At 41.0% G+C, this 17228-nt stretch overlaps 1 protein-coding gene across 1 annotated transcript in view; it reads left to right on the plus strand.

The window, feature by feature from the left end:
• Window positions 1-17228, plus strand: part of NSG2 (neuronal vesicle trafficking associated 2) — a 221144-nt gene that overhangs the window by 48678 nt on the left and 155238 nt on the right. Inside the window, exon 3 of the mRNA XM_078653027.1 lies at window positions 2042-2161. Coding sequence (XP_078509153.1) covers window positions 2042-2161 — 120 coding nt within the window. The remainder of the gene's footprint in view (window positions 1-2041; window positions 2162-17228) is intronic.

Raw genomic sequence — 17228 nt, forward strand, 5'->3', positions numbered from 1 at the left:
CTGGGTTGGCCTGCAGTTGCTGCTTCTCGTTTGGAGTGGATAAAGACTGAACTTAGCTGTGTATCCTGCTTGAGAGGATTCTCCAAGGGCTGGATGTACAGCTTGTCTCCTGTTAAGAAGTCTCAGGGACACAAAGAGTCACCTGCAGTATCTCTAAACTCCAGTGCTGGGAGTTCTGACCAGCCTTGCGGTGCCAACTCCAGTTCTGGGCCCTTGGAGGTTGATTTGATGCACCTGTTGCCAAACATCCACACATCACTCTTCCAGTACCGTTTTTCTCACTGTAAGCTGCCATGTGGTTGAAAAACACATGCATCGTCTCCGTGCGGCCAAAAATATCGATGCAGCACCTGTCAACGGACGGAGAAACTGCTGCAGTCCGAGTCCCGAGTGCTGACTCTCTGAAGTCTGAAACTCCCACTCCTACTCCGATGTAGGCCCTGCTGTGCTGTGAAAAATAGAAGCATCACCTGTCTGTGGCCGCAGATATCAACACAGCGCCTGAATCGCCGCTGCATCGACACGCGGTGCCTGGATTTACTCACACATGGTACCTGTGTTGCAAATCTACTTTAATGCTGGGCCTTCAGTAAGAAACCGATGCATCACCTTCCTTTGCAGTAAGAAATTGACGCATCACCTCCTCTCCATCAATGAATCGAGACATCACCTCCACTACATGACAGTAATGAACCGACACATCTACTCCTCTGGAGCAATGAACTGACACATCACTTTCTCTATGAGTAAGATACCAACACATCACCTTCCCTGTTTTCATCGATGCATCCAAAAAGTTGCTAAAAACATGACTCATCCATACTTTTCTATGGACAGAACTGTTTTTACTTTTTAAAAGTCATATTATTTGATATCTGTATGTTTTATTTTTGTAATTTCAGTCTTGTTTTGATTAGATAAAGATACTTTATTTTACTAAATTGGTGTGGTGTTCATTTGTAGTGTTTCACTGTGCTACTGTGTGCTTTAAACAAATGCTTTACACATTACCTCTGAGATAAGCCTGACTGCTCATGCCAACCTACCAAGGGGATGAGCAGGGGTTATTTGTGGTGTGTAACTCCTTTATTCTGACTAGAAGGAAGGGTCCCTACTTGGACAGGGTATAAGCCTGCCAACTAGAGACCCCCATTTCTAATAGAAGGCATGAGTGGGTTTTGCAACTGAATGTGATTATGGCTGTGGACAAGAGAATAGAAGGGAATCACAAACTGAAATGGAATCACTCAGGTAGACTCTTTTCTTAACCCCTTCGCTGCAGGGGTAATTCCCCCACAGTGCGGAGGGGGCAGGGTGGTGAGCGCGGCGCCGCGGTGCTCGTGACGAGACCAGCTCGTCATGAGTCATGGTGGAGCTGTGCTCATGACGAGCTGGTCTCGTCACGACCCCGCCCACTGATTAATTTGCCCGCACAGGCAGGGAATTAATCGCGTGTGGGCGGAGCAGCGCCGTTATGACGAGACCAGCTCGTCATGAGCACATCTAACCATGACTCATGACGAGCTGGTCTCGTCACGAGCACCGAAGGGGTTAAGGTGAAGGAGGCACTTAAGATACAACCATGTCACACTTCTGCATGGACACCCTGGAAGAACATAACGGTCCTACATGGCACATAACCTAGGTGATTGTGCACTGGATTTCTTACATTTTACACTTCCTATCAAATGTTACAAACTTCACTTCAGATACAATCTAATTCTATATAGGATCCTCGTCCCATGGAAAATGTCTTGCCTATCTCTAACATTCTTGATCTTGATTTAAATATTTTTAGCGCACCAACAGCTTTGCCAAGGTATTTCATCATTTTTTTTTGTTGTTATTTTTTCATTGGTTTATTATAGCACAGAACTAGTTAAAATATATTTTGGCATGTTTTTGTAACCCCTGTAAGATAATATATTCACATGTGCTCATTTGCTTTTTTCGAAAAGACTATAGCTGTATTCCGATTTCTTTCCCTTGAAATTATCTTCACAGTTGAATAAAATGTCCGCATACCTTTTCGTGGTTTCAGGTGGTGGTGAAGACACGGACAGAGTACCAGTCAGATCAAAAGAACAAAGGCAAACTGCGTGTCCCAAAGATTGCCGAGTTCACGGTCAGCTTCACCGATGGCGTAACAGAAAGATTAAAGGTGAATTTAAAGTGTGTCGCCCTTACTGTTCTGCAAAAAAATTACAAGTACATCACTGAACTCTCACGAAAGTTCGACATTTGGTTGTGTCCATTAGGCTTGGTGTAGAAGCTCATTTGAGTGTTATGTTTTGCTTTGAAACTTGTATTGGACGTACTCAAAAACTGAATTGTATTTTGTTGCGGCTGTGGCAGTCTTTGTTGCTGTGGAATTCCATGCACTTTGTTTTCATGCATCCATATTTGTAAAATATGAAGAGGATAATGTGATTGGTGAGACAGTCACGTGAGCCTGGACGGAAATGCTTCAGTCGGCCACAGATCGCACACTTTTTGGTCTCGCATGAAGATTCCTCGTGTGTACATTTTATTTAGAATCTTGGATTTGGAGTTTGGCGCCTGCACAGTCCAGTGTTATCAGCTTTGCGCCAGGGCTAAACTGACTTGTAATTAATTGTTCAATTGCGAGGCTTGTTGAAATTCAAAAACTCATCTGATAATGAGAACTGTAATTTATTAGCAAAGGGCCACACTAGTAGGGCATGGTGGGATACTATGAAGCTGCCACACCCTGCTTGATGACATTTTATTGAAACAAGCAGTAACCAGCATGTGGGTTGTGAGGTGCTATTTGCTGATGTCCCGGGGCCAGGAGAGGTAAACTAGGGAGTGGGAAACGGCATTAACAGTGCGGGCTGAGCCATGCGTGTCTTTCCCCCGCAAGTCGAACCACACATGCCTTAACCACGCATATGCCTTAACCACGCACATGCGTAGTTAAGGCAGTACACAGTCTAGATGCTGGAATGGGTTGGCAGGAAGAGGAAGGATCGGAAGGACGCGGTCAGATAAGTGGGGCTGGGGTTTTGGGGCATGGGGTAGTTTTTGGGGGGGGTAATTTTTTAGAGGTCAGGGTTATTGATAGGGCAGGGGTGGGATTTTGGGGTTAAGGGCAGGAGAGTTCGGGTTGTTATCAGGGTTAGGGGTCAGTTTGTAGGGCTGAAGGTGGGCGGTCTGGGGCCGCTGTCGTTTTTTGGGCATGGGGACAGTTTCTAGGGCTCAGAGTGGGGGAAAAGGGACAGTTTTCAGGGCTAGGGCAGTTTCAGGCCTCAGGGCGGGGGGCTGGGTCAGGGTAGTTTACAGATGTAGGGGAAGGTTTTCAGAGCTCAGAGCGGGACGCTGGGGTTTGGGTAGTTTTTAGGGCGTGGGGTACATTTTTTGGGTTCGGGCAGTAAAAGGGACAGTTTTCAGGGCTGGGCTGGAGGCTTCACCACCCACGTCCCTTTTCCAATCATGTCTATACCACAAAATTGTGTGGTAAAGGCTTGCATGGTAAACACACGGTCATGGTCATGGTTGATACTGTGTGGTTCAGGCATGTGCTGTTTTGGCATGCGTTGTACCATCATACAACCCTAGGGAGGTGGTGGCATGAAGCGGATGCTGACAGAGGCATAGCTGTCATTAGTGCAGTAGATGACATCGCAACTTGGTCCAGCGATGTGAGGGTTTCACTGCACCCCAATTGTGATTGTCTTTTACCATCCAACTGGGGAATAGTTGTTCAATTTCCTTGCATTTGGGTTCTTTGCTATGCCCCTGTCTTCCATCCTAGCACCAAGCCATGGCAATCTTTTATTTCCTTGTTTTCTGTGGCAGTCCAATTCCAGGTTACTTGATATAACCCAGAGAATAGGAGCACCAGTGAAAAGTAAAGCGGTGAACCAGAAGCAGTGCTTAACCACTTCCGCGCTCATGGCGAGCTCAGCTCGTCATGAGCGACGACGCTCGCACGCTGATGACGAGCTGAGCTCGTCATGTAACGCGGCTTTTTTTAAATCGCAGCGCGCAGCGGGAAAACCGCTAGTGCGCATGCGGTTAATTTGTGCCACCGTTGTTGGTGGTGGGCACTTGATCTGATATTTTGGGGCAGGGTCTAATTTCCCATCATCAGACTTTGACCGCAAGCTGGAGAAAGAAGGCAATAGAGAAATAAGGAAGAAAAGTAAGATAGGAAAGGAGTGACAAAGGGAGGAAGCAGAGGGACTTTATTTGTTTTTACTACTGAATGTCTCCTTAGTAACATTCAACCCATTTAAAACGACCCGAGGCCACAGAAATCCTTTGGCGTTCAAAGATTAATCATACCAGATTTGGAGGAACGATGTTGTGTATCAGGCAACAAATGTAGCCCAGTATTACAGTGTCAGAAAGTCTATCTCAGACCTGATATAATTGTGAAGATTATTAATGTCTGATTTACAATTTCCCTAGATTATCTTTCTGTACCTTTTTGTTTATGTAATATATAAACATATGCATTTGTAAAGCACACGTTCACCCAGAAGGGTATCTTGACGCTGAATAACAGATGTTTATTGTTACCCACCTTAATGGTACTCATTTTATTGACCTCAGAAGGATGAATAGCTGAGTGGGCGTGCCGGTATTTGAACCTGTCACCATGAAGTCTAATACAGGTCCCTATAGTGGGCACGTTAGTCCACTAAGCCACCAGATCAGGCTTAAAAGAAAAAATAACAAAAAAAGCATGCTGGACAATTTTGTGGCTAAATTCGATATATTTCAACAATTTTACTTTAGGATTTTCTTCAGTACAAAAAGTTATTAGTTATAAATTTCTATAAGCTTTTCTAATAGCTTTTTCAGAATCTTCAAATATACTTTAAAGTTAGTGTTTATTTGGAATGTCTATCATATGTGCCATATAATATGATTCTGTTGCATTCCTGTTTTCAAGGCAAAAGTAAGTTATGAGGTCTGCTTTTTGTGCCTTGAAAATATACATTATCTTCCATCCTCAGGTACAGAACTCAGATGAATAGGTAATACTGCACCTGGATAATACCGCACATGGCGGAATTGGTATTTACCTGGTGCAGTATCAAACATGATAGCCATTAGAATGAGGGTCTGAGTGGTTGGAGAGCTCTTAAGTTTCCAGCTGGAGTGTTACCTACTCAACACTTTGGGAAAGCAGGAATGCATGGTTAGTGTCAAAGAGCTGAATATCCTCTGCACTAAAGCTCCTATGGAACATGGATTAAACGTGTTAAATGTCTTAAACAGGTCCTTCATACCAGGAAAAGGCAATTCAACAGAAACTCTTCAAAATTCCCTTCTTGAAAATAGCCAAAGGCCCTCTAATTAATCAACCTTAAGAAGGGAAGCTTATTAACAGAAATAATTAATTTCCAAGTGACAACATAGAGACTAATGTTCCTCTGCTAAGCGATATAGAAGATTTACTCGCTCTAACCACACAATTAACTCTAACCATTTCATCAAACGCATGAAGTGCTTTCTGAGAATCTGTGGTTTTAGGCGCTGCATTAGCCTGTCCCCTGAAGGGCCTGGGCCAATTCTGCACTCAATGCTCTGCTCTCTCTATTGAATATTCCACCCGGGAACGTTGTCCTCGCATTGCCTACAAATGAGGGCTTCTTTTATAGATGTGCCATGAAGAGCACACAAAGGGGGGGAGGGGGCATTTTTTACCGTATTACCGTTGCCATAAAAGGTGTGATCCTCACAATGATTGAGTTCACTACTATGCACTGTGTGACCCACATTTTCCAAAAATGTAACGGAACACAGTGCAGGAGCCACAAATGTTGTGTTGTGTTGCGTGACTGGGAGGGAGAGGAGAGCGCCAGATCTATAGAGATATGGGTCTCTCCTCCCCTCGGAGTGCTAGGGTGTGTGCCTGAGTCTACCATGGGTTTTGTACAGGAAGGGTCCTCTTCCTGTACAAAATACAATAAGTAGACACACTTTAGAACATTTCGTACTTTGCATTTGTGCTGCACAAACAATAAAAACATTTCTCCTCTTAATGCCTTATTTTAAATGGCGTTAACATTTGGCCTTAAACCCGTTCTACTATTGTTTGTAAATAGGGGTTTGTGTCAAATGGCATGGGTAGCAGCATGGGAACGCCCATGTACCACTCATGTAATGCCCCCTTGACTCTAAGTAAGACAAAGCAGTGCTTTGCGCCACTTTGCATTACTTTCAGGGCACTTTCCAGTGGAAAACAAGTTTTGCACTGGAAACTAAATTAGGAAAAAAATATTTTGTGCTGTTAGCATCACAAAACCGAGCGCAAAATGTTAGTAAATCTACAACTGTGTGTGCTATAAGATTCCACTTGCTAGTAAATCTACCCCTTTATGTGTTATAAGATTCCATGGGATACGAACAGTAGGACCCCGTGTTCCACAGTGCACAGTAGGGACTTGTAAAGTCAACCAAACTGCATTGTTCAAGCCCTAATTTCCAAATGTGTCCACTTCCACCTTTAGCATTGTCACTATTGGCGCAAATTTGGAAATCACTGTGCTATTAAACACTCCTACAGAATGCACCAATAGTGGCAAAGTAATTTAGAGTGGGCTGTCCCAGAGTATGATATAAGTAGTATCAGATGGCAGAATCCCTTCACTGTGATGCATGTACACCTGAAGTCAGCTAAATGAGTGAATTGCTGCTAAACCAATAACCTGTCACTAATACATATCATTATATATGTCTGACATTTCATAAGGTAGCTGGGTTGACATCCCTAGATGAAAAGTGCATTGCAAATGTACTCAATGCTGTGTCATTTCTCATAAAGGTTGAACACATTAGTATGATTGTCAAGGGTGCCACAGTCTTTTACATTGTTTTGCGTTTTGGGTTATAAATGGGATTCAAATATATGAGAGACACAACTGAGAAGAAAAACAGATTGATTAGTATACACATGGTAAATCTGGTTAATTGTTTTTGCACAGTTAAGCTGCATGTCCCACATATTCACCAATGTAGGTGTGGGCCTCCTTTGCTTGAAAAGTCCTTTGTTCAGCAATAAATGAGGTAAGCTATTCAGTATGCATAACCCCAACCACAAGCTGCTATATCTCTCCGCGGCCTTTCTGCTCGACATGCGCTATACAAATTTAACATAGATTCCTGCATACATACAAACATGAAGCCCTCACCATTTGCTGTCTTTTATCTATTCCAAACCTAGTCGCCTGTGCCACAGGTTAAAGACTAAGGGCATTGTTTAGAAATTGGCAGACTGGTTATTCAGTGACAACCGCCAGTTTCCCCACTGTGGTGCCCTTGCTCCTCTGTTGGAAAACTAAATCCAGCGGCCTTATAGAGTATGGGTCGTGGGACTAAAGACAAGGTACCACCCGCCCTATATAGAGCAGATTGCCTCATGTTCGTTTTTCAGTCTATCACATACAGAAATAAAACATAAACTCTCAGGGTGTAGGTGCCATTAGTCCTTTTGTTTTTCTGAAAGAAATTCCCACTTTGGGAGTTTCTGTCTGAAAAACAAAATTGTTTGTTGGGTGATCATCAGAAACATGGCAGATGCATCCTAAACTTTTTCTGCCTTCTCAGGAGTTTCTATGACTGCTTTCTTGTGAACATGAATTCAATGAGAATGAGATGCACACCATTTTATCCATTTTCTTCAACAATTTCAACACAGCTAATCTTTCAAACAATTCTTGTGAAGGCAGAAAGATCACCACAGGGCTGGCAGTGAGCTCTAAACTTGGCGGGCAGGAGTCCGGACTGGTCGTAGAAGGTAATGACCACTGCCCGCCATACCCTGAATCAGGCCCTAACTTCTGTAATGGTGTGCAAATGGTTGAAACCCATGATTCAATATTTCCCCATGTTGGACCATGTTTCTAACCTGACTTACAGATATCTTTAATTCAGACATTAGAGACAATGAGACGTTAGTCTTAATTTACATTGACATTGACAGAGTTGTGTCTAGTATGATCAGTTCAATGGTTTAAGTTATGGCTTGTTGACATTGAAAAAGCATGCATGAAATAATTTACCTCAGATTCAACTCTGTGATTTCACAGGCTAGTTTATGAACCCTTTTTGAGCATAGTCTTTTGAAATTGTTTGAAGAGCAGTGGTATTTCTGAGGAATGTTTTAGCCAATGGTTGTGGATCTAATGATAACCCTTCTCAGACTTGTTTACACTAAATACTATTTGTGGGCCCTCCAAAAATCCCAATTCTAGGATTCCATGTTTAATTTATTGCTCTGATAACTGAATTATAGCAGCATGAAGTTTGTGAAAATCCAGGCAGTCACATCTACTACATATGGTCAAAAATACTTTAAAGAGGGTATATTATCACAACGGGTGTGTAGAGAGAGACTGTTGAAACACTGACTTGTCAACACCCCTCAACAAATGTCACCTAGTGCTTGGAACGTCTCATTTTCAACAGATATATGGGTTTTAATATCATACCTTCAGCATTACTGATAACTGAATAAACCATAACTCACTAGTTTTAGAATAATGTTATTATTGGCAGCCCGATAATTAATAAAACTTAAATTCAGGCCGCGCCCTTCCTTCAGAAGCCAGAGAAACAAGATCCTACATATACCATGACCACCTGGAAGAGGTGTAGAAACTAAACTAGGACTACCATTTTGATTGCATTGACATGATCTATTACTGATAAAATTAAGCTATATCATTGTTTGTTACTTGCAATTAATCCTTCAAGGGAAGTTCAAAATTACCCCGCCCAGTGTTGTTTCTGTATTTGGGACGGCATTAATGGCAGAGATTTTTACTGTTCAGGTTATGTAACGTCCTAAAAGATTTCCAAATTGGATGTGAAATTTAAATTCAGTCTTTTGTATACCAGGCATTGCTGATTTTAGGACCTTTTGAATCTAGTTACAGGTCCTTTGTGGATCGAGCTACGCAATCAGTGAAGAGTACAAATTGATTCTCATTATTACATCGAGTTGAAAGGCAGTAAATGTATTTTCTTTAATCTTAAGTAACTCTACAATTGTAGGTTACGTATTTCACTAAAAGCAAACATGCATAAAACATAGCAAACTCGCATAAAACATAGCAAACTCACATAAAACATCGGGCGGGTGGGGGTGTATTCAGCACTAATTATATAAGAGAGCACAGACAGCAAAACAGAGCATCAGCTATATAATTCATTTAACCTTTACAAATCTATTCTTATATTGATATGTTTGATGTCTTCTTCTAATCCTGATCTTCACATCTTCCCCTCAAAAGCATTTCATAGATAATTTCAGGCACTGTTTTTATGTGAATATTATGTTGACATCCGGAGTTTGAATATTTATCTGTGTGAATTAACCGCAGATGCTGACCCTTCTGAAGCTAAAAGGCAAGAGGAATCATCTGAAGTAGAGCACTTAGAGAAGAATTCACTTGATCAGCTCTATTCCCCAGTTATTTCTATTCAGGATTTAACAACAAAAATTTGAGGCTCTGATATTTTCAGAGCAAATGAGCAGTATTTACTAATCATAACTCATAAATACTGTAAAATTGGTAGGTGGTTGTAGACTGTTAAAATATTAAAGTGAGCGATTCACATTTGCCCCTGAGTGCATAATTCTTCCTTTACAATTAAATAAAATGGAAATATAATGTTCTTTGATCCTAATTTGTGGCTTCCTGGTGGCTGGCAGCATCACCCAGGGTAATGGTTGCCACTAGCAGAAAAGACTATTATTGAAAAGATTCAGGTGGAGGTATTATGCTAAATGAATAATTAACTTTTTGTAAACCACTGCCAAACTTTCAGTTTAGTTCCAAATGGAGAAGATTATTGGCCGCGGTCACAAAGGTAAATTTGCATGCAATATATTAACTCATTTGTCAATTTACTCATGCACTTAGCAATAAGTCACACTTATTTACTATTCATCATTTCCAAGTGTACAGTTACATCTAAGTGTAGACTTCAGAGACTGAATTTAGGAAGGTAAATCTTATGTTACAAGTTAAATGTAACAGCACATTAACTCTTTAAATTTAATTTTCATTAAATAGTTAACTAATTCAAATTAATGCATTCAATGTCTAAATAATATTTCTCAAAGAATAATTTTAAAAATATCCCACCCACACTATCCTTTTATTTTTGATCTGTAAATATTATGTGTTGCATTAATTTAAAATATTACACATTTTCTAACACAAATATAAAGGTTTAATTGTGTTTTATTTATATATTAAATTTCTGGTTACATTTTAAAATAATGAATGATATTTTTTAAATAACTATATAATTAGATATTTTTTAACATTGAACTATATATATATGTGAATGTGTGTGTATTTATCTATAACAATATATCTATAGTGATTCTATCACCATTGTGACAAAATTCTGTACGCACTCCGGATGCATATATTCCAGGTGTTTTATTTTTGACATGTTTTTTTTTTTTTTTAAATGTTCTAAAAGTCAAATTATTTTATTTATTTAACATTATTTCCTATGGAGTGCTATCTTAAGTTCCTGCCAACGTTATTGCCTATGGGAGTATGTTGCAGTGTCTGCGAGTGGCCGTGTGTTGTGCTTGACTTACTCCAAGGCTGTGCTAAAGTACATTTACTACTGTTTTGTCACCTTTAGGGCTTTAGTGACTTCAGAAGAAAAGTTTGTAAATAGCTATGGCATTATTTTTTTGAGTAGGGTGTCGATAAGAACCTGTCAATCTCTAAACCTCTCCCTACTTTTCCCTAAACCACTCCCATTTTGTAAAAAAATTCCCCAATTTCCCACCACTTCCTCTGCCCCCCACACATTTAGTACAACATAGCAGACTTACATCTATGGAGATCTCCCCTTAGAAAAAGATAGGGGATGGAAGTGAACATCGCCACCTGTTGGTCTGTCAGTTGAATTTTGTAGTAAGTTGTGCTATTGTAGTACCTCTTTATATATTACAATGTTTAGTTTGTGAATCAGGCTTTAAGTGCTAAGAGTAGCACTGAAGCAAAATGCAACAACATGTACTACTGCGCGAATAACTGCAATACCATATTGCATTGGATAATAAGAGGTTGGACTTTCAGAGAAAGGATCCAATCCAATTGTGATGTATCAGATAAACTGCAACACCTTAACTGTAAGATCCATAATGCAAAGAGGGGCCAGAAAAAGAAGTGTGGTTTCTAAAGCCAAGAAACACAACTGAAAGTTATTACGCGTTTGTTGGACTCTGTTCACACTCTATGATTTACACTGCAGAGTATCTTCAACTGATAGAAAGAAGATATTGCATCTACTTTAACCGTATAACGTAGAGATCTGCATTTAAAAACAGGACCAAAAAGAACATGCAGCTTGATAGGGTTTTTGTCTTATACAAAAATCGGTGTACACTCAGACCCAAGTCTAGGAGAGCACTCAGACTGAAGCATATTTACTGCAATATAGTGTTTCAACTTGGCGTCACTGTGCACTACAGGGTTTGAGAAACCATGGAAAAACTGCCTAAAGGCCGGCAAATTGTCAAGTACTTGCAGCTTAGCCTTTTTTCAATAAAGTCTTAACAAACGATTATTAATTATTTTCACACCGTTGCATACTTTCAATGATTCCTTGTAATCAGACTGGGACTTTTTCGTTACCATGTATTCCCAACTCAACAAAGAGGAATTATCCATTTATGTGAATCTGTGAAATATACCATTGTTGTGCAGTTGCCATATCAAGCTAGTACGCTCTTTCTTCTTCGACAATAGGTATTACATGGATCCTTATACTTAAACTGAATCCTCTAAATTGGGCTCAAAACTCTATAATTATCCCAGTATGGACAATATTGCTGGTCATATGTTATTGGATTGAGGCTTTAGGAGAATTAATACCTCATTCTGTAAGGGTGCTAGATCAAAGTACAGATTTAGGGCCCTATTTAGTGTTTGGGAAAGGGATACTCACAAATGAGGCAGATGTTCAGGTGGATTATAACCTATGGTATTAGTAGTACAGTGGATTGTGTATCCTTTATCCTTTCATGGAGAATAGCAATCCCAAACTCCAAACAAGGCCCACAGTACACATCTAAGGGCGTTTTTGGGTGTCTCTTCTGATTATGTACTCTTTGGCTCAGATTTACAAGATGATCACGCAGGGCAGTGCAGCAGCTGCAAAGGCTGCGAAGCGTGAGAAAGAGAGAGAAGGAGTGTGCCATATTTATACAAATATTGCACTCTCCTTCTCTCTCCCTAGTGCCAGTGCAGAAATGTGCTGCTGTGTGCCACAGACACACCTTTGCGCAATAGTTCAAAGGTGTCTCTGTGAGTCTAGCTTAGGTTTTCTACTGGAAGGATACCCTTCCAGTACAAGATACTATGCTTAGACTAACTTTAAACCTTTACCCCACTTTGTATGTGTGCTGTACAGTGCAGCATACATGCAAAGTTGGAAAAGAAAGGAGAAATGAAAGCATTTCTCCTTCATAGATCCAATTTAAAATGGGTGCTTTTTTGCCGCAAAACCCTGTCTACTTTTTTAAGTAAACAGGATTCTACGTCAAAAACCTTGGCTAGTTGCATGGGAACACCCATGCACCACCCATGGAATGTGCCCATGGTGCTAAGTGATCCAAAATAGTGCCATGCGCTGCTTTGTGTTACTTTCAAGTGATTTTCCAATGCTAAACTGGTATTGCTCTGGAAAGTAAATTGGTAAAAACGATTTAGCGTCAATTTGCGTCACGTTTGTGATGAAAACACTGTATAAAATCTTAGTACATATACCCCATAGTGTCCACCACCTGGCAGTACTATCTTGGCAAATATACTACAGTTGAAGTTATTCCTTGGACCAGATCATAAGTATAAAACTGGGCAGTGGGTGGCATTCTGTTACTTTCTTTGGAATGTATGGATATGGTCTGATTTGCTAGTTCCAGGACATTTTCTTTAAGGAGCATTGGAAGAGCAGCTAATGGGTAATAGCTCCCTATCTCGATAAGGTGAATGAACTCAGTTAAGGTATGGTGGTTCTCTTGGATAAGCACGCCGTTCCAAAGGAGATATATATGCCCCTCTTGCCAGCTGATAGGTCATTTATTTTTAAGTATAAATGCATTAGATTTCTTCTTTCAAACTATCAATACATGGGCACGACCACCAGAGATGACACTGAACAGGAAATCGTACGTTCAAAACCTAAGCTATGTGAGCAGGTATGGGTTATTCTAATAAGGAACATAGTTTTAATTTTTTTAACTTCATAAAACAGGATACGTTTATGTGGAGATAATTAAATAAACCAGAAGCTGGGGTTGTAGAATGAACTAACTATTGGGATACTAGCTTTTTAGCAGTCAGAAGGCTAACATTTCTCTGCTGCTTCTCAATGTTATGTGCAGCCATTTTTAAAATGTTTGTAAAATTGACAGATACATATGGCTTTGGGCTATATTTCCAACTTCCACTTGTGCTGTTATTAAATAGGTAAAATAAAAAGCAGGCTTGATGGGCCAAGCAGTGACTTATCTCTTGTATTTTTGATTTCTATGCATGTATGCAGGGCCGGACTGGCCGTAGTGGGCACTGGGCGTTTCCCCGGTGGGCCGCTAGGTTTGGGGTCGGTTTTGGGCCCCTGGGAGGGGGGGGCGTTTTCGTTGCCAGGGGTCGGCAATATCGGCCCCATGTAACAAAATCGGCCGAAACTGGCATTAGCAAACAGCTCGGCTGCATCCTCCCTCAGCCCCAGGGGGGCGGCCGAGCAGTTTGCCATGGCCGGTTTCGGTTCCCAATCCGGCCCCGCATGTATGTGTAGTGTGAACCTAACTAAAAATAAATGGAGCGCTGAACATGATTAAAGTGTACAATACATGCAGGTGGGATCCTCAGGACAGTAAGTGATTGCTCTCTGTATGATTGTCTATTATGTGGCAATGGCAAAGAAGATCTGCCACATTTGGTGTGCTCCTGCAAAGGGCTAATGAGGGAATGGAGGCAGCTACTAAGAGGTCTATGCACATGCAGGCAGGCTGTGTTGGCCTGCTTTGGTCCAGGGGACCCGCAGCTGAACTGATGGTCTGTAAAGTTTTTTTACAGACCATCAGTTAACTGGCAGCTAGGGACAGACTAGTGCTAAACTTTTCCCGCGCTAAAGAGCAGACGAGCCCTACATCGTAACCCATTGCCCTTTAGGTGTGTTAAAAGATCATCCAGTAAAACAATGGTCAAACTGGCCGAAATAAAGTTTCTTATTGAGTGATTGATTTAAGATATACGTGCTTATCTCATAATTGCCCACCAAGACATCATGGTGCTACTCTACCCTCATACTGATATTCTGTAAAAGACCACCCCAGAAGGCTAGATGAAGGTGCAAATTACAGCAGCTGTCTCTCCCAAACTGACCTTTATTGAACATTCCATTCTGGGGAAAATTGGGGTTATTGCTACTAAACCATTTTCATTATATGGATATTATTGGTCCTTCCAAGATATAAGCGTTTGACACAAAACCTCTGTACTATATGCACTGCCTTAAGTAATCAATGGGATAGGGAGGAGGAATGGGCGTCCATTTGCTTCCCCTGGATACGTATTGAGGTTATCAACTGCAAATAAAAATACGCAAAAAATGGACACTTGTAACAGATCTAAACCATTGGGTAGATTGGTTATGGTATTCTCAAAAACAGAATGTTTATGATGGTATTGCGGTGTATATTTTTCATCCGCCCCTACATTGTAGTTGTGGCAGTTATCATTGAATACCATAAAGTGCAAGGTGCCTGCCTCATCCAGAGGCTCCTCTGGTCTAGATTCGCAGTGTCCAGAGATCAGAAGGTGAGGTAAAAAATTAATTAATGAAAAAGTGGTAACCCAAAGTAAATTTTTTTTTCAATGTAAAAGTTAGATCAACACCCAAATTTTTTTATTAATGGTGCGGATCTAAAAGGTAAAATAAATGGTACTTGTACTAGATCAAGTGACTGGATCTAGAAGTATGGTGTTAAAAATGGTGTCGACATGTTTCAGCCCCCTATGGCTCAACGGAGTCTGCAGGGCTTTCGTCAGGACTAAACAAACATACAAAACATAAATAGTTACTCACACCATTTGTGTAGTTACTGCGGTGGCTTACTGGTATAATTAGTCAGTTGCCAATCGGGCTCTTTTTACCTGTAAAAGAGGGACACAAAACAGAAGCATACAGTACATATAATGTTATATTTATGTGTGTACGTAGGCACCAGAGTACGTGTTGGTCTCTTCTGAGCTATTTGGAAATTGATTTAGAAACACTTTTTCTAATGTGGAGTTTAGAACAAAAGGGCAAAGGACTGAGTAACTGGTTAGGCGACTAGGCTGGTAAACGAGTCATGTAACAAAATGGTAGGACCATTGAGTTGCTGCCTGTATAGTTGTGACATTGCTAATAAATACAATTGCATTGCATATCGAACACCGCTATCATGGTGTGCGAAGTGTGGTGCGTGTATCTGAACGTAGGTAGTCTGAGGCAGAGAACTAGTTCTGATAATGTACATATAAACACTGTTTGTTTGAGACAGGAAGCTATTGTATAACGTTATTGAGTATTTCTCGCCAGAACGCTATCTTATATGGCGCATGGGCGCTCTGTTAGTAAGAAATTCAATGCTGTACTTAAAAAGGGGGAGTCGCACGGAGCAATTGTTTGGCTGTTCCCTTTGGAGGTCAAGCATTGTGGGACATAACAGAACGCAAAGACAGCAACTACGATATGTAATCCTAAAGGCGAGCGCTCTTACCTAGTGAAAGTAACTAGAGGCTCCGTCAGGAGATATCGGCCAAATTATTGCCACAGAGCTAGGGAAAGAGTGAAAATTAAAGTAAATCAATCACCTTACCGCTAGTTAGTGGAAGGAGAACAAACACGTACGTCTGCCGCCATTACCCGCGAGGGAGGAGACTTCCGCCGCTTGTGCTGACTCTGCCCCTGGACTCCGGGCAGACGTCGATGTACGTCTTTTAAAGTGAAACAAGTGATTAATCTAGTTTGAAGGAAGTACTTAATCCAATTGGAATAGGGCTGAGATGGAAGAAGGTTAGAAGTGAAAGTAAACCTTCAGTAAATGTGTAAATGCACAGTGAGTCCCACAGTTGTATTGTACATTATGAAAATAAATAAAAAATAAAAATAAATTAAGTTGTACACTGTTCTGGTCGATGTTTTTCATGAACTTTGTGGTGCACTGTTCTGGTCGATGTTTTTGCATGAGCTGCAGGTAGAGTGGCTCACATGACAAGGTATATTTTATTGGGTTCTCTAGTGTGTGGCGAACTGGTGCCAAGGTGGATTATCGTTAAGGCCCCCGTCATGGGTTTTCAGACGATTTACCCATCTCTGCTCTTTTTCGTACAACTTTTTTTCAGCATTGCGTGTTTTGTCTGTGAGCATCTCAATGACGGTCCAGTGTATTTCTTCACATGTGTGTCCTGACTCCAGATAATGGGCACAAAGTTTAGTAGTAGTTTTTTTGAGCCTAATATTGCTCCTGTGTTCACCAATGCGAGTTTTTACTTTTCGGCAGGTCATCCCTATATAGATTTTATTACAGGGGCAGTTGACCATGTAAATTACATAGGTGGAGTTGCAATTTGTATGCTGTCTCTGGGTCCATGTGAGATTTTCTGAGAGCTGTAACTGTTTTGAGGGAGTTGTGTACCTGCAGGATATACAGTTTCCACAAGGGTAGTGGCCTGTGACTGGGGCCATCGAAATGTCTCTAGGTAATTCAATTTGTTGTCTTTTCCTAGGTCGTGTGTGTACCAGAGTGTCACGTAAGTTCTTTGTTCTCCTGTTGGCAAACCGAGGTTTAGGCCATTCGAATTTACCGGTCGTCAGAATCTTCCAGTTTTTGTTTACCAACTTTTGCATTTCATAGGTGGCAGGACTGAAAGTTGTGACACACGTGACTAGATCTGTTGGAGGATTTTTGGGGTGGACCTGCAGGAGACACGCTCTTGGTTGGTTGTTGGCGCGTTTCATACATCTGCGGATTGTTGTCTGGGTGTAGTCACGTGCTTTCAATTTGTCACTGAGTACCAATGCTTGCTCTTTGTAATCCTCGTTTTTGGTACAATTTCGTTTGATTCTAAGAAATTGACTGTATGGAAGATTGTCTCTTAGTGGTTTAGGATGGAAGCTTTTATAAGAAAGTAGACTGTTTTTTGCAGTGGGTTTTGTGTAGGTCT

Source organism: Lissotriton helveticus, chromosome 7, assembly GCF_964261635.1.
Source record: "Lissotriton helveticus chromosome 7, aLisHel1.1, whole genome shotgun sequence".
NCBI lineage: Eukaryota > Metazoa > Chordata > Amphibia > Caudata > Salamandridae > Lissotriton > Lissotriton helveticus.